Genomic DNA, 14,923 nt, shown 5'->3' with positions numbered 1-14,923 from the left:
CTAACGATTTTGTGTGCACTTTCCTGCGGCGCTCTCCCGTGGCCTTTTAACGATGTGCTAACGATCGTGTTCTATGTTCCATGCGATTTACTAACGATGTACTCACGATACGACATCGCACATGATGGTCGTACGACAGTCGGATGTGCGGATAGTGAGTGCATCGTGAGTGCACTGGTCACGGTCGTTTTTGGAATGTAAATAAAGGGCCGGGCTACCAGAGGGGAGACAAGGGGGGGGACAAAAGAACACAAAGAATTATGGGCTGGGCTAGCAGAGGAGGGTAACAAGACTAGGAGCCATTTTGCAGGACCTCATTTCTGCTTTGTGACTAGTGAGGCTTGGTGTATACCTGCTGAACGCTGCACATTGCTATTTTTGCCTGCTTTGTTTTTGCATTCCTGCAGAACGCTGCACATTGCTATTTTTGGCTGCTTTGTTTTTGCATTGCTGAACAAAGTGTGTTTTTTTCCCCCATTTTGCTTTTTTGAATTATGGATTCGTTCCAGCAAGATTTCCTGCTTTCCTACGTTGTGCTCAGGGTGAGGAGGATGAGGGCCCAGCGTAGGAAGGCTCGATCCTGCTGGACCAAGCAGTGGCTCCTGGGACGACAAGCGCGGTCTCATATGCCCCTGCTGATGGAGATTCGCGAGAATAATCCCCAGGATTATCGCAATTTCCTTCGCATGGACGATGAGACCTTCCAGGAGCTGCTGCGTCTGGTCACCCCCCACATCCAGAAGCAGGATACCAAGTACCGGATGGCTATCCCTGCTGAGGACCGGCTGGTGGTGAGCCTCCGTTTCCTGGCTACAGGACGATCGCTGGCGGACCTCAAGTTTGGATCCATCATCTCCCCGCAAGCGTTGGGACTCATCATCCCGGAGACCTGTAAAGCCATCGTGAAGGTCCTGCAGCATCAGTATTGCAAGGTAAGGAAAAATATACCACACACTTGTAGTGAAAAGATAACCTTTTTTATTTAAATAATGTAACTGTGAGTTTCACAAATACTGATAATTTTTTTTTTTTTTTACAGTATAAATATAAAAATTGCCAAAAAAGTTATGCAAATATCAAAAATATAAAGCAAATGTATTGTCTTTGTTCGGACATGAGGTAGATCTCAGTATGACACATGGTGCTTGTGCAGATAATGCATGTCCCCTCCACCTCACGTGATGCATAGTGCAGATGCAATAGTCCTGGCACCATTGATATGCACTATGTGCCACGTGGCCATGTCCTTTGTCTGTACCACAAGTACCATGTGTCATACAGCACATTGAGTACACATAATTTTGTGTTGATTTAAATATTGTTATCCTAAATGCTTATATAGTAATGTTGTTTATTTAAATATTGCAAGAACATTATATTAATTGACTGGAATGCAGCAAGGGGGCAGTATGGCAGACGACGCATGTAGCGCGGACAACAAAAGCACCCTCATGCATCCATGGCGCATAGTGCAGAAGTAGTGGTCCCGGCACCATTGCTCTGCACTCTGCGCCACTGTAGCATGAAGGTCCTTTCATTGTCTGCACAACGTGCACCATGTGCCATACTGCTCCAAGCATGGACCTATAGAAAGAACACACATAGCATATAAAACATAGGCAAATTGCCCTAAAAATAACAAGGCATTTCAAATGCTTCATTGCCGTGCGGCAAGGGACAGTATGGCAGACGACGCATGTAGCGCGGACAACAAAAGCACCCTCATGCATCCATGGCGCATAGTGCAGAAGTAGTGGTCCCGGCACCATTGCTCTGCACTCTGCGCCACTGTAGCATGAAGGTCCTTTCATTGTCTGCACAACATGCACCATGTGCCATACTGCTCCAAGCATGGACCTATAGAAAGAACACACATAGCATATAAAACATAGGCAAATTGCCCTAAAAATAACAAGGCATTTCAAATGCTTCATTGCCGTGCGGCAAGGGACAGTATGGCAGACGACGCATGTAGCGCGGACAACAAAAGCACCCTCATGCATCCATTGCGCATAGTGCAGAAGTAGTGGTCCCGGCACCATTGCTCTGCACTCTGCGCCACTGTAGCATGAAGGTCCTTTCATTGTCTGCACAACATGCACCATGTGCCATACTGCTCCAAGCATGGACCTATAGAAAGAACACACATAGCATATAAAACATAGGCAAAGTGCCATAACTACTAAAATTATTTTAACTTAAAACCAAACCAGTGCCTCATTGCCTTGCAGTATGGAGCAGTAGAGAGACGGCGCTTGTAGCGCAGATAAAGAAAGGGACTCATGATTACCTGTTGCATACTGCATATACAATGGTCCCGGCCCCATTGTTCTACAAGTATGCAACAAGTCAGCATGGCCATTATCTCCGCCACAAGCACCGTGTTACATACTACTCCATGCCAACTGCGAAATAATTGTATGGGATGCGGTCATAAATCTTGCAAAACCGGTGTATCATCCAGGTTCGTGCTGTCTCCCAACAATGTTGTATACATGTGACTGTACCGGGGTGGGGTCTGAGGTTGGGTACAGGATTGTCTAATGGGCGGGGTGTTTAAAGGCAATGATGCAATGGCTGGTGAGGGTACGGCAGGCATCTGTTGCAGCGTCTGGTGCAATGGAAGAAGCCCCATCAGTGTGGTTTTGATTGACAGGCGGCCCTGTCGGCCCATAAACAGGAGTTCGCTTGTGACGCGTTCGAACGCCATCTGTTGGTCCGGATGTAGCTTCCGTAAGCCATCAGCCATGTACTTTCCAAAGGTGTCAAACTGATCAGATGGCCTACGCAGCACCTCTTCGGCTCGAACCAGAATATCATCGGTTTCTTGTTCAGGAACTGCCTTGGTTCTGCGTTTTTTCTTTTTGCCAAATAGTTGAGGCGGGGTGGGGGTTTCCGGAACTCCATAGATTGTTCCCGATGAGTCTTGTGGCTCTGGGGTTGGATTAGGGGTTGAGGTGTGGACCACCTCTATCTCTGTACTTGTTGTCTGTGGAAAAGAAAACAACAACAATTAGTTAACATCACCTTCTCTTTTTTTCAGTTCCCCAACACCGTTCAGGAGTGGCAAAACATCGCTGCTGAATTTGATGAGGCGTGGAACTTTCCTAATTGTGGAGGAGCCATCGATGGGAAACACGTCCGGATCAATCAGCCACCCCACAGCGGTTCGTACTACTTCAACTACAAGGGGTACTTCAGTATTGTGCTGATGGCTGTGGTCAATGCGAACTACGAGTTCCTCTTTGTGGATGTCGGCAGGAATGGTCGGGCCTCAGATGGTGGAACTTTGAAGTTCTACCACAGGCTCGCCTCCAACACCATGCACTTGCCCACAGCTCAACAAACCAAGCATGGGCTGAACTTTGTATTTGTTGCGGACGAGGCATTTGGGCTTCATGAACACATCATGAAGCCCTATGCCAAGCGTGTACTGGACCACGACAAACGGGTGTTCAACTACAGGCTCTCCAGGGCACGCCGGCTTGTGGAAAGTGCATTCGGGATAATGGCCAGCAGATTCCGCATTTTCCACACAGCCATCAACCTCCGGCTGGATAAAATTGACTGGGCCGTCATGGTGTGCTGCGTCCTGCACAATTTACTTCGCCGCAAAGAAAGGGCACATCGCCCGGCAGGACCAGCACCGCCGGAGGACCCAGATGATCCCAGGGAGGTTGCCCCAATTGTGTCCCTGGAGATGCCGGCCCAGCAGTACCGGGGGACAGCACGAGCCAAACAGGTCAGGGACCAATATAAGGCATATTTCAATGGTGTTGGTGCTGTCCCCTGGCAGGAAGACCACATTTAAAATCTTTTTGGATAAAGGAACAAAAAAATGATTGAAAGAAAGAAATGGGGCAAAGGGGTGATATACACATTGGACCAGTACTTACTGATAACGGCTGGGAACTTTCATCCATGGCCGCTGTCACGTCATCCGCCTCGCCTTCCACCATCAGGCAGAGCCCTCGCCTTGGCACCTCCTGGCTGAGTGTGAAGGTCAGCAAGTGGTAGTACCACAGCGACGTCTCATACACCTCTCCTGCACCAGCACCGGACCTTTTGGAAGACTGTATTTTTTTATGTTCTTTAAGAAACACAGTCCGCAAATTCTGGATCTTTTTACGGACCCATTCCGTATCAGCCTCTGGGTTGTAGCTCTTGCTAAATTCAAGGAGATCTTGCAGCGCTTGAGCTCTTTTGATTTTATTACTATAGTCTTTCGACTTTGTCTTCCAGAGGCATTCAAGTTCGCGGTATTTCTCTATGAATGCCTCCACAAACTCCTGTTCTTTGACCAGTGCCTGGGACATTCCTGCCAAAAAAAAAAAAAAGTTGACAATAGTCTATGTACATATTTTTCAAATGTCAATAGTTTGGTTAATATAAATAGTAGTTAAAATTATATGTTTCATTAAACTGTATATAATTAATAAAAATAAATGTTTTGTTTTTATACATTTAAGAAATTTTAATAAATCATATTTCTATACATTTATCATCTTTACATTACATTTAGTGGTGGTGGCATAATATTTGGTAGGTAGGCCGCAGGGGAAGATTGGCGGCTGGGCTGGCATAATACATCTGGGCACCTTTATTGGTGGGCAGCGGGGACCCAGGTGGGGTGTTGAGGTCAGCGGTGGCCTGGTATGGGCAGCGGGGACCCAGGTGGGGTGTTGAGGTCAGCGGTGGCCTGGTATGGGCAGCGGGGACCCAGGTGGGGTGTTGAGGTCAGCGGTGGCCTGGTTTGGGCAGCGGGGACCCAGGTGGGGTGTTGAGGTCAGCGGTGGCCAGGTATGGGCAGCGGGGACCCAGGTGGGGTGTTGAGGTCAGCGGTGGCCTGGTATGGGCAGCGGGGACCCAGGTGGGGTGTTGAGGTCAGCGGTGGCCTGCTTACCTGCTGTCAGGTGCGCGCAGTAGAAGACGCCGTGTGCTCCTTCGCTGCTGCATCCACGGGGCAATATGGCTGCGGTAGGAGTGTCCAGGAACTCGCGCGAAAACACGGATCGGATGGATGGTCGCGACGACGGAAGCACACTCAATGTGCTAACGATGTGCATATGATCAACACACAATCTGCGGGCGGATCGGCTGATTCTGCTGCAGGAGGCAAAACCGCCAATGCGACATACGAGCTGACGGGAGCGCGCATCCAATCGTTAACGACCACAATCGTGAGTAAAAAACAAACGATAGTGATAAGATTCATGCACAACTGTCGTTACGAATGACGAATTGTACCCTAATCTTGCATTAATCTTTCTGGTGTGTATGGGGCCTAACTCTTTCTACTTTTTTGCTGCATAAAGCACTGATTTTCTCTTTCAGTATGATTGAGTGGACTTCAACTCAAGACAGGCCAAAGTTGATTGAGATTAGGAGTTTACTCCTTATCAGTTCCAAGGAGCACCAATACCAAACATCAGACCATTTGTCATCACGGAGAATATTCTGTCCAAATGGCGGGATTAAGTGAAAACCATGTTGATGTGACATGGTGCAGTACTTCTCAGAACTCTTTGTCACACAACTCACAATTATTCTTTCAGTGACTCTTTTTTTTGCTGATATAGAGAGATATACACTTTTAAAACATTCTGAACATACTGTATATTTACATACTTGATTGCAAAGCACATTTTTTTCTCAAATGGACAAACCCACCCTAATCTAACTCTCATTGCACATAGGAAAATTATAACTCACCCAAATCTAAAGGCCCCCATACACTAGGGCGACTTGTCCTTAGGACAAGTCGCCCCCGACTTCCCCCTGAGCTTCCCCGGCTGCTCCCCGGGGGAGCTTGATTAGATTGGCACTTGATGTGCCATTTTTTACATGTGATAAATCGTCTCGATTTATCACATGTAAAAAACCCGGGGAGCAGGGGGGGTGGGGGGTGGGGGGGGGGGGCTAAGAGGTGAGAGCTGGTGGGAGCAGGGGGGCTGGGGACGCTGCGGGGGACACATCTGTGTCCCCCGCTGCTGGGGACACAGCGTCTGTGCGGCGATAAGGTAGAGGGAGCAGGGGGGGCTGGAGACGCTGCGGGGGACACGTCTGTGCGGCGATAAGGTAGAGGGAGCAGGGGGGGGGGGCTGGAGACGCTGCGGGCGGGGGACACAGGCTGCATAGAGCCGGGCAGGGGGAGCCGGCCGGGAGCTGTCAGTAATGAATAAAAAAAAAAGCCCATACAATGAATGGGCAGCCTGTGATTGGCTGCTGAGCGCTCTCTCAGCCAATTGCTGACTGGCTGAGAGAGCGCTCAGCCAATCACAGGCCGCCCATTCATTGTATGGGCTTTTTTTTTATTCATTACTGACAGCTCCCGGCCGGCTCCCCCTGCCCGGCTCTATGCCGCCTGTGTCCCCCGCCCGCAGCGTCTCCAGCCCCCCCTGCTCCCTCTACCTTATCGCCGCACAGACGCTGTCCCCAGCAGCGGGGGACACAGACGTGTCCCCCGCAGCGTCCCCAGCCCCCCCTGCTCCCAAGTCGGGTGGTCGGACGTGCAGCAGGTCCGACCACCCGACGCAGATCCGATGCGCACGGGACCGCGCATCGGATCTGAGGGAACATCAAAACTAGACGATTTTGGTCCGATTTCGGCCAGATCCGACTGATCTGGCTGAAATCTGACCAAAATCGGCTAGTGTATGGGGGCCTTAACTCTCATTGCACATGTTACATCTGCCCTACCTGCGGTGCACATAGGCCCTTATTCTGCTTCGTGCGGTACGGCCCGCGTGCGGCCGTACCGCCGATGTTTTTACTCTGCACATGCGCAGAGGTCAATCTGCGCATGTGCAGCCCCCTTCGCCGCAGACGTATTTCGTCCGCCGCAAAGGGGGCGTATAGGGGCGTGAGAGGCTTCATGCCCTCATTTCCCTATGTGTACGCCCCGCGTTTCATGGGCGTTCCCATGCAAACGCGGGGCGTATGCATGGTAATGAGGGCATGACGCAACTCATGGGGGCGGAAAGCTGACGTCGCCGGATGTCAGCTTTCAGCCCCCATACAAGCTACCACACGGACGATTGTCCGTGTGGTCTCAGCTTGCGGGAGCTGCCGGGGCGTGCGGACCTGCCTTCGATGGTCGACGACCATCGAATGCAGGGGGCAGCTCCCACCATGGTGGAGGCGTACGCCTCCACCATTTTTATGCGGATCGCCAGCCGTCCGTGTACGGACGGCCGTGGCGATCCGTAGGGTGGGCGGGGATTGGTTTGTGCGGCCGGAGCCCCGTGTGCGGCTCTGGCCGCACCAACCAGAATAAGGGCCATAGTTTTTCCCATTTTGAGAACAAATTTTCCCTGCGATCAGGTCTAAAATAGGCCCAATGTTCTGATGGAACCTTGCTCTTGAAATGAATCTCACCCATAGTTTTTAATTTCTGAATAAAAAAACAAGGAATTATAATCATAAAATAAAATTATTTTTTGAGACAAATTAATCTATGATCTCGTATTACAGTAAATGCAGACTAATGGAAATGCTGAGTTATTTGAAAAATTGGAGGGCACTACCTTTACTTGCAATGGGCCAGATGCACTAAGCTTCAAAAGTGATGAAATGGAGAGTGATAAACAACCAACCAATCAGCCTCTGTTTGACATTTTTCAAACACAGTCTGTGACGTGGCAGGTAGGAGGTGATTGGCTGGCTGTTTATCACTCTTTTGAAGCTTAGTGCATCTGGCCCCATAACTGCACATTGTGCTTTGTATTGTAATATTAAAAAGAGTTTATTGCATGCAGCAGATATAGACAATATAAGCTGCCAAATATTATTAAGGGACTCAGATGTGCACAATAAAAGTGCTGTGGCATCTCTCTCTCTCTCTCTCTCTCTCTCTCTCTCTCTCTCTCACTCTCTCTCTCTCTCTTTTGCAGGCTTTATTCTCTTAACCCTTTGAGTTGCAACATTGATTTGAGAGATCCTCAAAATATCCATAAAAAATACCAGCGCAGATATTTTGAGGGGATACAGTAATTTGGTCAACAGCATGATGGTCAACAAGCATTGGGTCGACACCACTAGGTCGACATAGGGATAGGTCCACATGGTTCTAGGTCCACATGTGTCAAGGTCGATATGGGTCTAGGTCGACATGGGTTTAGGTCAACAGGTCATTAGGTCGACACAAGCATTAGGTCGACAGTGTCTAGGTCGATGGTCAAAAGGTCGACATGGGGATTTTTACTGTTTTTTGAGCCGACATGTGCCGACAGGCGGTATTTGATGCCCTACTATCCACTACGGTGTGGTGGGAGAATAAGATAGTGTGCCCGAAGCATGGCGAGCGAAGCGAGGGGATGCGGTGCACTTCAAACTGTATTCATGTCAACTGTGTCAACATTCTGGTAAAAAAATTGAAAAACCCCATGTTGACCTTTTGACTGTCGACCTAGACACTGTCGACCTAATGCTTGTGTCAACCTATTGACACGTCAACCTAGACCCATGTCGACCTTGACCCACGTCGACCTACAACCATGTCAACCTTTCCCCATGTCGACCTAGTGGTGTCGACCTAATGCTTGTCGACCAACATGCTGTAGACAAATCGATCCCAACCCATTTTGAGGATCACTCATAGCAACACTGGCACTCAAAGGGTTAATAACGTTATTCATTTTTCACAACTACCACTGAAATACATTATAAGGATGAAACTGGTTTATAGAAAAGGTGAAATCAAGAACATTAATCAATCAAACGAAGAGTGGCCTTACATCTGTTCCAAAAATAGATGGAGCCCTGTAGCTCTGGACATTAAACAATGCTGATTTCAAGATTTACCCAAAGAGAGATTTTATGGTAAAATGACCATGGTAACTTAAAAGAACAGTATTGGAGCAAATATCCATTTAAATACCTGCTGATTGATTTTGGAGTCATGTACACCTGGGGATGAAACAATTCTTTTGTACATATGATTTATTGAGTTCCCACAAAAAAAACATATGAACTAGCAGTAAAGTGCAATTGTTGTAAATTGATGCAGTATTGTTATTCCGTACATTTAATTGATCCAGTCAATTTGTAGTCAGTTATTAATACACTTTAATAAACTATTGAAATCTTGTTATATCACCTTTGCCATTCCAACATGTCAATTATCAGAAAAGTCACTATGCAGTGGCAACAAAGAGGTGATGCCTGTATTTTTTGTTTCTTCTCACCAGTGTTTCTGTTGCTGGGTTGAAAACTATGCAGCAATTCATTTCCACACTTTGGGCCCTTATTCTATTCGGCTCGGTACGGCCCGCGTGCGGCCGTACCGCCGATGTTTTTGTTCTGCACATGCGCAGAGGTCATTCTGCGCATGTGCAGCCCCCTTCGCCGCAGACGGATTTCGTCCGCCGCAAAGGGGGCGTATAGGGGCGTGAGGGGCTTCAGCCCCTCATTACCCTATGTGTACGCCCCGCGTTTCATGGGCGTTCCCATGCAAACGCGGGGCGTATGCATGGTAATGAGGGCATGACGCCCTCATTACCATGACATGGGGGCGGAAAGCTGACGTCGCCGGATGTCAGCTTTCAGCCCCCTTTCAAGCTCCCACACGGACGATTGTCCGTGTGGTCTGAGCTTGCGGGAGCTGCCGCGGCGTGCGGGCCTGCCTTCGATGGTCGTCGACCATCGAAGGCAGGGGGCAGCTCCCACCATGGTGGAGGCGTAGCCTCCACCATTTTTGTGCGGATCGCCAGCCGTCCGTGTACGGACGGCCGTGGCGATCCGTCGGGTGGGCGGCCCTTGGTTTGTGCGGTCGGAGCCCCGTGTGCGGCTCTGACCGCACCAACCAGAATAAGGGCCATTGATTTGTAGTTGCTGATTATTTTGGAAATGCGCTGAAGCTTGCAAAAATTAAGTTTTTGAATACATTTTATAACCAGTTATTAGACTTGAACATGTTATTAACCACAATATTTAACACTATTAACATTTGTCCAAATTACTTATAGATCACTGAAAATGTTTAATGACAACTCATCACGATCAAGTGTGAATAATGTGAAAAGCTATGAAACAGATTCATCCATTTATTTGTATCTCATCCTGTTTTAATGTGTTTATTATGCTAAACATATTGCTCTTAATGGGAAACAACCGCTAATTTAATTTGAACCATGTCATTTTTTCCCCTTATGGTTGTACTTTGATTTACAATAATCACTTATGTGACATTTGAGCTAAACTGTGACTGAGGGGCAAACCAGCGAAACAGGTAGAATAACTAAAAACAAACAAATACAGTAGTAGCGTGTGAAAAGTGTGTGTGTAGAGTTGTTTTTTTATTTCTCAGTGTTCAGTATTTTGTTCAGACCTAATTTTTTAGACAATAAAGCGCATTTTTAGCACATTTACAACAAATAAACATTTTTAAAATAATTTATAACCTTAAAAATAAAAAAATACAGGTAGGTCATGTACTGTACATGCCATTTTAAAATATATATATATATTATTAATACCATTGCAGTATCTGTAAGAGAACAATACTATGGCTGAACTAGATGGTCCCCACATGCTTCTAGAGGGACACATACAGGAAGCCCTGGGCAGGGCCGGATTAAGGAGGGGCACAGGGGGTCAGTACCCCTAGGCCCCCTCTATATAGGGGCCCCCTGTGGTTGTCATGAATTTTTCAAAACATATTAAAAAAAAATTTGGGCTAAAGGTTTTGTGCATGGGAGTGGGGTAGTGCTGCAGCTTCACCTATCTGCCGTGACAATGATTAATGGTGCTGAGCATCGGGAGCTGAGGCACACTGCATTACTGGGAGTTGAGACTTTGCACAAAAGGTCAGAGGCTGAGAGGCTTGTGCTGAACTCTGCTTGGTGGAGCTCATCATATGCTTCTCAGGCTCATGAAGGACAGCAGCAGCCTCATCATGGGAGGGTTTTTCATTAGAGGCTGTCAGGGCTCTTACAGAGTAAGATACAGAGGGACAAACACAGGCTGTTCATGTGGTATTTTATATTTATATTTCTGTTTATATTAATACCCCCCCCCCCCCTGCAGTTACCCATTGACCAAGTTTATACTGCCTTTTCTCTGTTTATTTACAGTGTAATATTCTACCAGTTTGTGGCCAGTAATGACAAGTGGAAGGGGGCCCCCTGTCTAAAGTGACCCCGGGCCCCCCCGAAGACTTAATCCGGCTCTTCCCCTAGGGCAGTTTATAAAAATGGGACCTGAAAAATCATTAATGTGACAATGTATAGAGTGAGACAGCAGCACTGTGAGAGAAAGCGGCACTGACAAGCTCCACTGGCACCAAGGAACATACTACTAGAGAGGGTCAGAGAAGGGAACAATTACCTGTCTCTGGCCAGACTCTGGAGGCTGCTAAAGATGAAGCATTGAAGTCCCAGTTTGCAATGCTAACTCCCTTCAGTGAAGGAAGATTTCCCGTCAGAGGTTGCAGCAGCCCATATAAGGCTTTAGGATGCAGCTTCCCCAGAGAAGGACAGCCAGTCCTTATAAGACAATAAGAAGAGGCTGCTGTGGTGACAGCTCTGTTTAAGGGGAGTACTGTACTAGCACTGGGACACTGATTTTTTTCTGCCTAGACTGTGGTAGGTCTAGGACTTGATCCATCTGGCTGTGGTGATGACATATGGGACAACAGACAGCAATTGAATACAGAGGAGAGTCATCTGATGATGTCTGTTTAAGAGTGAGCTTTTTTTAAGTATGCTGTTCCCAAACCATGCAGCATTAGGGATAAGGTTGGTACTGTACCTCTTACCCTTTATAAACTGTCAGCCAATCTGACCTTTTTTATTATAGTGAGAAAAAATATAACAACCAGCTTAAGATCTGCAGGATATGGAGAGTAGGCCAGTGATGGCTAACCTTGACACTCCAGCTGTTGTTGAACTACACATCCCAGCATGCCCTGCATCAGTTTTAGCATGGCCAAATAGTAAAACTGTAGCAGGACATGCTGGGATGTGTAGTTAAACAACAGCTAGAGTGTCAAAGTTAGCCATCACTGGACCAGGTTGTCAGATGTTAACTGTCATTACTACATTAAGTCAGCAGTAACTGCCTACAGTATATAATCCAGAGACTTAAGAGCAAGCCTAATTTTTTTAATGATCTAAAGGTGGCCATACACACACAGATTTGTCTTCAGATCTGGCTGGTTGGAACAAAAACATGGTTATGGATGAGAGCAAAAGACAGTTGACCATTTGCTTGGAAATGCTGGAAAACTGACAAACTGTCACTCATCCATAACCATGTTTTTGTTCCAACCAGCTAGATCTGAAGATAAATCTTACTAGTGTATGGGCACCTTTAGTAATTCAGCCTGCAGGGATCAATAAATACTGACTACCATAGGTGAATCTAGGGGGTGGTCCGGGGGTGCACTGGACCACCCATTAGACCACCAGCCGCATATAATTTAAAGAAACGACAGCCGGGCAGAGAGAGCTATGTGCTGCCCGGCTGTATAGTAAGGGAATGGCTCGTTGCCAAGGGGGAGTGACTGTGAGCATAGGCATCAAGGCCGTCGAGAGGGAGGGTGGGTACATTTTACTAGACACACACACTTCAAAATATATATATATTTATTGGGGCTGTGGGTGCGTCGGGAGGACTAGGACCTGTCCGGCCGCCCACCCGTGTGTCTGGCCACCCGCCCGTCAGCTGCGGCTGCCCCTGCCTTCCCCTATCTGTCCTTCCCCTGCACACAGAGAGACAGACGCTAGAAGTCATAGTTCACCTCTAGCGTCTGACAGGAAGCACAGCTTTGCACTTCCTGGTAACGCTGCAGAGCTGTGCTCCCTGTCAGAGACGCTGGAAGTGAAAAATGACTTCTAGCATCTGTCTCTCTGTGCGCAGGGGAAGGCATGGGAAGGCAGAAGCAGCAGCAGCTGACGGGCATGTGGCCGGGCACATATTATCCCCTTGGCAACGAGCTAGAACCCCTGGCACGGAAATTAACCCCCCTTGGCAACGAGCATTAACCCCTGGCAAATTTTTTTAACTGGCAACATCCATTAACCCCTGGCAACACATATTAACCCCTTGGCAATGAGCAAGAACCCCTGGCAATGGACATTAACCCCCCTTGGCAATGAGCAAGAACCCCTGGCAACGGACATTAACTCCCCTTGACAACAAGCAATAACCCCTGGCAATGCCTATTAACCCCTTAGTAACGGACATTAACCCCCCTTGGCAATGGACATTAACCCCCTTGGCAACAAGCAGGTAATTTATAATTTATTAGAAGTCTTACTGTGGGGGGCAATGTGGTGTGGCATAGTCAATGTGTATCGATTTTTGTGTGACATCTCATTTTTTTGGTATAGTCCTGCGGGAATTAGCACTGTGCATGCATCTAATCAGGCAGGCAGGCAGGGGGGCTGAGCGCATGGCCAGCAGTTCACACAGCACTGGCCATGCCCTCACAGCGACAAAATGGCTCCCCAAAAATTTTTGCTGCATGCATGCGGCACGCACATATTTTCCTTTATCCACTGCCAAAGTTGGGAGGTATACATTAGGTGTGAGGGGAATATGCAATGTGTGGCATAATGTGTCAGGGGCATTACAGTGTGCAGCATAGTATCATAGGCATTGTGTGTCATTCCATGTGGCATAATGTGAAATTTAAGACATTCCATGTGAATTTTGGCTCATTCTGTGTAGCATAATGTGTAAGGAGCAAGTATAAGGGGTCTACTATTGTGTTGCATAAAGGGTATATGGTGTGGTACACACCCCTATATCCTTTAATGGCCACACCTCTTTTCTGTAGCTCGCCATTCCAGGGGGCCCCATGAAGCTGTTGTACCGGGGCCCAGGATTTCTCTTGGCAGCCCTGATAGGCACACCCCCCCCTTACGCTCGCACACCGTTACATTAATCTGAACTGGCCGGGGGGCGGTCAAGTCTGAAATACTTCCCTGCTGCCGCCGGCCTCCAGATCGCAGCAGATAAAAGCCGTCACATGATGCTGCTGTGGCCGGGTGCAGGGTGCTGCAGCACTTGGAGGCATTGGTGCCCTTCCAGTCCCCGCCTCTATTGTGACATCCCTGTGCAACACATGGTGTGACGCGGTGACGTTACACCACGCGCCCACCCAGTCTGCTCCGAGTGACCTGACTGCTGTTACTGACTTCCTGCATGCTGACTGTCTGTGCACGGGCTGCAGCTGTAAGCAACTGAGTGGGCGCCAGGTGTTCCTCCTCCTAGAAAGTGATGGGGCAAGAAAAAAAATCAAAATAATAATAGTAAGTAAATATGTCTGTCACTTAACTTTACTATGGTGGACAGGAGCTACTGCAGCAGTAACTGAGTGCTGCAGGCAGCATGTTAGGGGAGAGAGGGCCAGGGAGGTCACCTGGTGGCAAAATTAATGTTGGTGCCCCCTGATATTTGTTCTTTAACTACATGAGCAAGAAAGGACATGTTTATTTCCCCCCCTATGTGCATCTAGAGTATACTCAACGTACTGTATGTATCAATACAACCGCTTCATAGTCTCATAAGTAGTTTAGTTAAAGAGACCAATTGCTATCCAAGCAGTAATCCAGTTTAATGGAGCTATATGACTTGTACATCTCTCTAGTGTTAAGTAAACTGCATGCAATAAAGCTCTGTCTTAACTACAAAATATGTACATGAACAAATTCCCTCTCCAAGTAAAGTCATTAATATAAGTGTATTAGGGTATTGTGATGTCAATAACATGTAAATTGTAAGAATTCAGGGCATTAATGCTTGTGAACACTGCCTGTAGAAAACATAGGTCAACACCACAGATTAAGGCATAGGCGTGCGCACATTGAGAGAACAGACCATTGTTATGCGCTCCCAGTTGTTTGGGTATTTGCTATGGAGGGACACCTTACTTACAAAATCCCCTGTTGGATGGGGGATGGAGAAAACATGGAAAACA

The 14,923-nt window shown here is 47.7% G+C and overlaps 1 protein-coding gene across 1 annotated transcript; it reads right to left on the bottom strand.

The window, feature by feature from the left end:
* Positions 1 to 2,050: 2,050 nt before the first annotated feature.
* On the bottom strand, positions 2,051 to 4,722 carry LOC146074469 (uncharacterized). The gene is made up of 2 exons (XM_083182556.1): positions 3,897 to 4,722; positions 2,051 to 2,989 (listed from the first exon to the last, which is right to left on the bottom strand). The coding sequence occupies exons 1-2, from the start codon at positions 4,314 to 4,316 to the stop codon at positions 2,432 to 2,434; spliced, it is 978 nt and encodes a 325-aa protein (XP_083038682.1). The 5' UTR covers positions 4,317 to 4,722; the 3' UTR covers positions 2,051 to 2,431.
* Positions 4,723 to 14,923: the final 10,201 nt, after the last annotated feature.

Source organism: Crinia signifera, chromosome 4 (assembly GCF_055691185.1).
Source record: "Crinia signifera chromosome 4, ASM5569118v1, whole genome shotgun sequence".
NCBI classification, from domain to species: Eukaryota; Metazoa; Chordata; class Amphibia; order Anura; family Myobatrachidae; genus Crinia; species Crinia signifera.
This window is presented reverse-complemented; position numbering and strand designations above follow the sequence as displayed.